At 45.9% G+C, this 9,696-nt stretch overlaps 1 protein-coding gene across 1 annotated transcript; it reads right to left on the bottom strand.

The window, feature by feature from the left end:
* Positions 1-472: 472 nt before the first annotated feature.
* On the bottom strand, positions 473-5,954 carry LOC121599299 (CD109 antigen-like). Its single transcript, XM_041927007.1, has 14 exons — positions 5,843-5,954; positions 5,570-5,765; positions 4,810-5,491; positions 4,425-4,702; positions 4,254-4,342; positions 3,929-4,184; positions 3,647-3,856; positions 3,371-3,419; positions 2,900-3,310; positions 2,543-2,836; positions 1,210-2,483; positions 985-1,138; positions 816-901; positions 473-750 (listed from the first exon to the last, which is right to left on the bottom strand). Exons 1-13 carry the CDS (start codon positions 5,902-5,904, stop codon positions 864-866), a joined length of 3,993 nt encoding a protein of 1,330 aa, XP_041782941.1. The 5' UTR covers positions 5,905-5,954; the 3' UTR covers positions 473-750; positions 816-863.
* Positions 5,955-9,696: the final 3,742 nt, after the last annotated feature.

Here is a 9,696-nt window from a genome sequence, read left to right as displayed (position 1 = left end):
CTGCTTGATTGACAGGTCCCTAGTCCCGGGGTCTGGGTGGTATTGGTTTTCCGACACCGCGCTTCCGGGCTCCGACAGTTGCAATCGGGATTACGTCAGCTATAAATTGTTGTTCTCGGTGACGACACCGACATATGATCACCGAAATAAACCCAACTAGCGCTGTCGTAGAGGCCCGGGTCGACTCGATGCCGGGATGTTATCGAGTACAATCTAACGACAGGCGAACCGAAATCATGACAGCTTAAGATAAATGATGTACTCCCGAGCCCCAACCAGCGGAGTGGGTAACGGACCGGATACCGCTTTTGAGGCCCTGGGGAGGGTGGTTATACACGGAAAAGATGTCTCGCTTCACGCGCTTTGGTCAAACCGATAAGCTCCGCCGCCGGTTGCGAAATATATTGGCCTTCGCAGGAAATAAATCCGTAGACGAGAAAGAAAGAGTCAATTCCTGGTAAATTGACATCAATAATAAGCCTTCAATGTATTGTTGATTATGGTACGTTTCTGGTGTATTTTTGTGAGGATTTATGTTGACCTTCCTAGTAACAAAAAGCACCGCAGCATTATTGCTGTCACCAAAGCGTGACAAGCATGTTCTGTATCAATTGTCAACTCTTTTTATTCCCCAACAACTTCTCACACCTCTAGACTGTATACAATTCCACAGAAAATACTTTCTAAAGCATTCTGGTGTGATGATATTTAAACGAGCGCTTCGTTGAAGAGATTTGGTACAAACATGTGCTGCAAAAGATGGAATTGATTTGCTGAGAGATTACTTCGTTCAAGGAATTTCTAGAGCTGCTTACCGAAACTTGTACAGCTTCATCACGGAAGCTTTGCATCGCAAACGTATCCTAGTCGTCCACTTGGTACATCTTAATGGCGTTCAGTTCTGAGAAAGCAGCACACACACACACAGCCAACACATTAGCAAGAAGTGAGATTGTAAAGTGATTGCAGCGCAAGATTACTTACTCGGATCGTAATAATCATGCACCAGAACGTAAGCGGGACGCTTGAGCGTAACTTTCTGCCGCCGGTACGCGTTGATCGTAAAACAGTTCCGCTCCGGGCCCATGCTGTTGTAGTACACCACCACCGAGGTTGCCCCGAACCGTACTTCCGTTTTCTGTGCCCGGGAAAAGGGGTAAACGTGTGAGCGATTGAAGTTGACGGCAACCCATCCGAAGACGCTCTTACCTGTATCGGATTATGCTTCGTTGCACCGGTAATCGGTTGCCCCCGCTGCTCCACGGTGTACCCGCTGGGGAAGTTCACCTCCACCAGCACCATGTTCGAGCGGCCGTCCGACAGCTGCGGTGTAAAGCTCGAGCACACTTCAAGCTGCAGCTGGTGCTTTGCGTTGGTTACCGATTTCTGCAGCTCCAGCACGAACTGGGCGGTAAAGTTGCGCAAGTCTACACCGTACTCGTACACTACCTGCAACAGCCCAAACCCGATGCCGGCGACGTGCAGTTCGAGCTGAGCCGTCTCATCCACACCCTGTTGGGCGTGCTGAAGCGTACCAATATCTTGTGAGGTGACGCGAAACTCTTCCCTACGGCCGGCGTGTCTAAGCTGCACCGAGTAATCATTCCTCGACGGAGAGATCTTTTCCGCCAGCTTGGTCAGTGCCTTCAGCCCTACGAACGTGTCCTGCGTGCGCGGGAAGCTGCCGGGGGTGTAGCGTTGCTTCACCAGCCACCGCATTATGGATGTCCCGTCCACGTACTTCTCCGCCAGCACGAACGAAAGCAGCCCGTACGCGGTCGTCTCAATACCGTGCGCATCGCGGGCCCAAAAGCGCTCCGTACCGTTCTGCTGCACCGTTGACAGGCCGACGAGCTTCTCCAAGAACCGCTCGGCTGAGCTGTGTTTCTGTAGCAGCAGCGCGTACGTAGCTATGGCGAGATCGTACGAATCTTCAATACTGCCCAGCGTCCGCGTGACATAGTCGATGCCCTTTTCGATCACTGGCCGATGCTTGGCCGCGACTTTCGGCTGCTCCAGCAGTGCAATCAGCACGAACGAGGTCAGTGCAATGCCTTGCCTTAGGCCACCCTGCATGTCCCGATGGAACACGGGCCCAACCTCATCGAACCTTCCAGTGCTGTGCTGGCGAGCGGCGAGCCAATCGAACGCTTGCTCCACCATGCTCGGTTCGATCTCGGATATGTACTTTGCCGCGGTGGCGAGCGTTTTACCCACGAAAGCGGTCAGAAAGACGGCCCCTCCACTTTTCTCCCACAGCCCGAACGATCCGTCCGGCTGGCGGTAACGCATCTGGTTCTGGTAGCCCGCCCTGAGCAGTCCGATCGCTTTGGCCGTGAGCTGCTTGTCGGCGGACCCGATCGACGTTAGGTAGTCGAGCACGAGAACGATGGGGACAAGGCGCATCATGTTCTGCTCACCGCAACCCGTCGGCACGGACAGCAGACTCTCCAAGTTGTCCATTACCGAGGTGAGGATGTTTGCTGGAAAGAAGACGACGCTTTTTGTATGATCTGATTTCCAGCTTTGAAGACTCACTTACGTGTGAGAATGAAGTCAATCTTCCTCGTCCCAGCGTCGGCCTTCCGATCAAAGTCAAGCCCCAGCACGAACGATTGATTCTGGTACGTGTTGTGGCAGAAGAAGCGAGAAATCATTTCACGCTTGACTAGACTTTCTGGAACCACGCGAATGACGCTTTCGATCGAGTCCTTCGCAGGTTCAATGGAAGCGTCCACCCGCACGGTCATCTCTCCCAGTTTGCGTGCTTTTATTAGGAACGCCACTGGAACTCCAGTGTCTGGAGACGCTTCAATCGATTTAGTGTAGCTTGTTTCTGTTGAGGAAGTGTACCATTAATGCTTTTGAACCAGTATAAACCTCACACAAGCCCTCTTACCTGTAGCAGGTCGTCCGATAAATTCAGTTTGATTGTCCACGCTAAACAGCGTCACGGATGCTTTGTATTTCTTTGGGAAGTTGCTGAAAACGATAAACTGCAACTCGACCAGCTCGCCTCGTTTGATGGAGTACGGCATGTTGGGCACGATGTAAAATGGCTGAACGGTGGTCAATTGAAGGGGCTGCTTGATGATACCCAAACCATACACTGGATCGATGGAAAATCCTGTCAAATGCCATGCTGTGATCGTATCTGGAACGCTCTCCTTGATCGTTGTGCTTCCCGAGGATCCAATTTTGTCCGTTTTCCACAGCCAAGATTCGAGAAAATTGGTTCGAAAAGAGACTTGTGAGTTGGAGGGACCGTTCTTGCTGGATGCCGATCCATCACGAGCCGTCTGATCATTTGCTTTAGACAAAATAAAATCAATGTTAGAGGCAGAGTACAACGAACTGGTCCGATTCTTACCTTTATCAAAGGTTATATGCTCCATTGTTCGTGCAAACAGTCCTAGGCTCTGGAAATGATTGTACAAATGTTGTTTGATTAAACTTGCAATCTTAGAGCCACACTCAATAGGATCTAGCTCGAAACCAAATACAGGGAAGTTATTCTTATTTGTCGTTGATGCGAATTTTTCTTCACAGATGCTCTGATATGATGTAAATTTTAACCCAACAATTACTTGTTTTTACTGAGGATTATATGTGGCAGCTCAGATAACTAATAACTTGCCATACTTACATGAAACAGATCAAATTCGTTCCGCTCTACACTGTAGAATTTATCGAACACACCCCAAACATCCTCCCAGAAGATGTCATGGTTGTTGCTGTACTGCAGCAAACTCTTGTCGTAGGCCGCCAGCGCCACAAAAGCGCCCGGACGACCACGCATGTTAAGTTGCAGCTGTTCGCCGGGTCTGATTTCTGTTCGGTCTATTTGTAGATCAAACTGCAACAAATGGAAAATGATCGATAATATCCATACACCATAAGAAATCATTGCAAAACACTTTTGACTCACGTTATTACGGAGATCCTCAAAGTCTATGCCCACAAAATCACACAGTACAACGTTTTTAGCAACGGTTACAACGATAACTTTCGACCTGGGTACCATTTGGTCGGCTGCTTTGATTTCAATGAAATGTTCGGCGACTTTCTTGGGCTGCAAGAACGCAGAATCAACGATAGCGCCTCTCGACACAACGTAATACATGAAGAAGGATAGCTCCTCGTTGCACGTCACTTTTAGTTTGAACGGTTTTCCAATTTTCACACTAAAATTTTCGAAGAATTAATCACATTTCGTTCAAAAGAAACCCCGTTCCAAGTTCACCCAAACTTACTCGGAAACGAGCTTTACTTGCAGAAAGGCTTTGCCAGCTTCACGTTTGCTTATGCGCTCGTAAAGCAGCTCCTCGCTGCCAGCGTTTACCTGTGCGCGAAACAACATTCATCCCCCATGTTAACTTTTATGCACTTTTTCCATGAACACTTTTCGCGCAAACAACTCTTACCGTAATATCGATCGATTCGGAGGACGCTTCCGGCTGAAGCGTCAGTTTGATCACACCGACAGCATCGCTTGTATAGGCCACCCGGCGATCGGTTGTGTAAGCACCCTCCACCTTCACCTCGAAGGCAGCTCCTTTCGCAGGCGTTCCGTCCTGATACCGTACCCGCAGCTGACAGTCGAACGGCACTTTGGCACGAAATTCGGGCTGCTCTTTAACGAGCTCCACCCGGTACGGAAGCTTGAAAACAGTGATTCGTTGTTCCTTATAAATTGTCCTATCTAAAGTGTGGCGGGCGACATGGAAAGAGATTGAAGAGATTGTTAGTAAAACTTGTTTTAGGCGCAAAAAAAGACTATCTGTAACTCGTGCACGAAAGTAAGTTTACTTGTTTCGTCCTGGGTAAATGCAACGTGCACACGCACGTCCTGCGAGTCGTCGTACACGCTCAGGTGCTCGTTGAACGGTAGCTCGAGCTGTGTTGCACCGTACACGCGGACCACCCGCCGCTGATCCAATTTATCGTCCTCCAGGTACAGCTCAACCGTAGCGACCCCTCGCACCGGCTGCCCGGTGTAGTACCGCGCGGAGAGTGTCAGATTAAGGCGCTGGTGCTTTTCCAGCGGCACCGTGCGCGCCCCCACTGACACCTCGAACGCCGGAAGCACGTACTCCCTAACGTCGAACGTTTTCGAGACGATTGCATTCGCTCCCGTGACCGTGACGGTGATTGTGTAGCGGCCCAGCAGCGGAACGGTTCCGATTTGGAGCTGCTCCTCAAACACACCGAGCTGCAGGCTGACCGCGGTCCATCGGCGAATGACATTGCGCTGTGGATCGTGCACGATTACGGTGGCGGTGACGGAGGGTGCCGGTGGCTTTAGATCGCCGCCCAGCACGATCACACGGAACTGCAGCACGTCGCCGGGCTTGTAGATGGGTTTGCTGAGCTGCACCAGGGCGGTGGTGGTACTCGCAGCGAGCAGCAAATCCGCTTCCCGATGAAACTTAAATCCGTTCTGTCCATCGATGGATAATTTATAGCTTCCGGCTGGGAGGCTATCGGGCAGCTAGATGAGATGTGAAGCAAAGGAATGCAGTCTGATGGTAGAATTAGATGCAATGGTTTGCTAATCGCATTTACTTACCGGAAAGCTAATCACGCTGTTTGAGAGCGGCTGCACGCGGGCGGGTTGACCGAGGTGCAGCAGCTTCTTGCCACCAGCTGACAGGCCGTCGAGTTGAAGGAGAAGGTTTCGCTCGTTCGTATTGGACTCAAAACTACTCAAAATGACGGTGTAGTTCTGTCCAGCTCGAATATGCTTTGGACCAACAATAAGAATTCTGCAAAAGTAAGAAAACACAACATTCACTTGCACAAATCAGAGCTAGAAGGAGCTAGGAGCTAGGTAGAAGCTTACCCTTGAACGAAATTAATCAACAGCGTTATCACTAACAAACTGGCTCTGGCTAAATGCCTCATCTTGGCTTGCACCCTCTCGGAAATAAATCTGTTCCAGCTGGCTGCCAAAAGTGAACTGAAGCAAGCTATTATTCGAGCACCACCGATGCATAATGACGTGCTAATTATCAGCGGTAAGAGGGGATTCCTCGTCCTCATCTGATCGGACAAGAAGGAGATAAGAATATGTGTGAATCCCACCAAAAAAAGCCAGTAATGAACAGCTGCGTTCTGATAATGAGAGTAGTGAGAGGAGAGTCGTTTATTTCTCACCGAGGGCCTCTAATTGAATGTTTGCTAGCGTGAAGCGGGATGTACTCTGATTTAATGGGGGTTAAATGTCAGTTTTATTGCCGTGAGTTGTAAAAGGTTTTTTGTTGGTCCATTTAAAATAAATTGATGAAAAATTGATTATGCTTGAACCTTTTTTAATCAAAAAGTTATTTAAATGTAAAAAGTAAAAAAATGTATATGAAATGTAACATAGGGGGATAGGGGGATATACATACCATCATCATGTACTGAAGCAAGGTGATTATGTGCAATCAAATGATTTTGAAAAAACGAAAACTACTGATAACATTGGACATGCATTTGCAAAAATAAATATACACATAATGAAGAGCAAGAATTGAAAAAGTGTGCCAAAATGGCTAGTAGCAGTTCATTGAGAGTGTACATGCATAAATAAAATATAATTTAATTATTTCTTTTTATTTTGACAATTTAAGGGTCTGGTACTACATGACATGCCAATTAATTCTGTTTGTTAAAACTAATCTTGTGTACTACGGAGTTTACAATGACATTTTCAATTTGTTTAATTTTCAATAGAGAGTTGTTGTCTATGAGTTCTAGCTGGTGTGTATAGGAGAATATTGTTTAGCACTCAGGCGCGTCAATCTCAGCAGCTTAGCTTGGCACAACACACACTTTGTGCAACTTTTCGGCGATGTTCGATAGATTGCAGCCCATGCTAAAAAAGATCGCGAGCGGTAGTCAGGCATATTACAATTTCTTTCCGACGGGAGGCAACGAACTGAACAACTCTAATAAATCTATGTTCCACAGATTCAAAGTTCGCACAGAGCCGTATTGTTTGAAGACACCACACTACACAGCTGAATTCAAGGATGGATCGGACTAAACCAGTGCTCGGCAAATTGCGGCTCTTTGCTGTCTAGATGATGGCTCTTTGCCGTTCGTATATTACATAGAACTTATAAAAAAATATCATTGCGTTACAGTATCCAATTGACTGTATCTTGACGTAGAAGTGTATCTAACTCTACGAACATTTTTGTACAATTTGGCTAGTCCAAGTTTGCCGACCCCTGGACAAGACAATTATACAATGAATTTAAACATAGAGGATCTCTAAACAAAGTAGATTGTAGAATAATAAAACCTTTTTTTTTCCTCTGTCAATAAATAAATAAATATTACTCCCAATATGTGTCCTCAAGGTGAGTTTTTCTCTAAGTTTAACATCCAGATGTCTTACTGAAGTATAACGCTGTAGTTCCGTTTTATAAATGTAGTAACTATTGTCAACTGGGCGTTTCAAGCAATCACTTATTGATGGAGATTTCCATATTATTGGTCGAGCACTACACACAGAATAAATTGATAATCTGTAGCATAACACAATCGTCACTGTTCCCTACTCTACTTTAAACCCTCTCTTCATCTGCCTTTGTTAATCGGCTCAAAGTCTCTATAAAAAAAAAAATAAAAAAAAAACAAAAAAAAAACATCATCGTACAAATCAATACGATAAAGATAAAGCCATTAAGATCAAAGTCATCGGGTCACACACATATCAGATCGTTATTATACAAGGAAAATAGTAAGGGGCCAAAGTTGCTTTCCTGTGGTACTCCGGAGTGACAACTAATTAGCTACGAAACCTTGAGGTTAAGATTCAATCGATATGTGCAGCCTAAGAGGTATGTATGATCTGAGCCAGACAATAACAGAATAAGACAGACTTATTTAACTCAGTCTCGCCAGTAGGACTCTAGAAAGGACCCGATCCTTTCTATCAAACGCTGCTTCGAGATCCGTGTACACGACATCGATCTGAGCGCATATTGTTTATCGTCAGTACATTTCAGCCATACGTTCCTTATGACCATCAGTTTCATACATGTAAAATGGATTTGGAATTTTAGTATGATAAACACAGTACGTATCAAAGTAATAAAAGCTAACTGTAACCTTCGTTTAAAACATGTATTTCATTTTTAATTTGCCACGCAAACGTATAACACAAGAAGCTTGATTAGCGTTGTCAAGCGTCCCTTCGATGCCGTTGATGGCCGCCTCATCATTGTTGGTGTAAAATGTGCCACAGCCACCAATTACCATATCCGAAGACTCTCATTCCTAGTTATAAACATCCTATCCTGGTCACGGCACCATATGGAATTTATTTCACGTTAAAGTAATCGACGTTGAAGAAAGAAAAAAAACCGAAATAATCTCTTGTCATTAGAATATTAGAAACCGATGTAAACAACGTCAGTTGGCAAATTCAAAGTTACTTTTCTTCAGACTTTCTAGAAATTTTGAAAATTTCGTTTAAAAATTGCAAAAATACGTATTGAGAATTATAGTGTTTCAAGATCCTATAATTAATCTCAATGTTGCTCTGGAATGGGTAAAAGAGTGCAAAAAATAAGTCGAGTTTCTTGAATATGCTGCCTGTACATCTCCCTCCAAAAAGTCATCTTGAATTCGACTACTTCATTGAATAGATCTAGCTTATTTGATTGCAGCATTGACATTTTACGAACCCACATTCAATGCCGTTGCCGGCCAATTTCATTAAAATGAACAAAGAACCCTCAAGCAATATCCATCCATTACTTCCGAGTGACCTACAAAAACTTCCAACCAGCTCCCGTGAATGCCCCAACAAAACCACACTCACACAAAACACATCACATTGAATGAAACATAACCACCACACTATTGATGTGTGTGCAGCTATACATGCCAGTGCGCGATTCTTGGTACAACATGCTCACTCAGTTCATTATCCCCCACTGCGGGCCGGGTGACTTCGTTAGGAAAGTGTGAGTTTGTCTGTGTGTGTCCCGTACCACGAACGAAAGTTTTCGAAAGCATGTTTACTACAAAACTACCCGTTTTCTGTGCTCCCTGTGCTCCCCCCGCGTTTCTTTTGCATTTTGCTTCCCACGGAACGGGTACGGTTCGTTATATGGTCAATCGAATTCGAACCGTCTTCGTGCAGCTTGCGTAAAAATATCTGTCAGCACTCTTCATCACGTAATTCAATTGGCCTGATAGGACTGTTGGACGCCTCCCCCCCTCCTTTGGCAGTGGCAACTCACCCAGACAATAAACGGGCGGGACAAGAGGGTACTGTATAACTGAATAAACACTTTCGCCGAACAAAACCAATGGAACGCCCTAGGTTCGTGTCTTGCTCGAGTCCTAGAAACTTGCCCAATTGTCTTGCGAGGCGTATTTCACCCAAACTGTTTGGCTGCTTTTTGGTCGGAGTCGTTTTGGTGGTGGACAAAGGAAAAAGAATAACATATTGAAGTGTACAGTGTCTTGTTTTGTTGGTAGCTGGCACAACATACTCGGAAGTTTTGGGCTATTCCGTTTAGGACAGCCGCGTGTGTGAAGGTTTCGTCCTGCCTGGGAACATTCTCTTTGATCTACCAGCACTGGACCGGGAGGAGAACTTCCTTGCCAATGGGATGACTTTATTACTGCTGCTGGACAGCAGTCTGGGCGGGAGGCGTTCACGAAAAAAGTGGAACAAAAACAAGCACCAAA

Source organism: Anopheles merus, chromosome 3L, assembly GCF_017562075.2.
Source record: "Anopheles merus strain MAF chromosome 3L, AmerM5.1, whole genome shotgun sequence".
Classification (NCBI taxonomy): Eukaryota; Metazoa; Arthropoda; class Insecta; order Diptera; family Culicidae; genus Anopheles; species Anopheles merus.
Note: the sequence above shows the minus strand (reverse complement) of the source record. Positions and strands in the feature narration are given on the sequence as shown.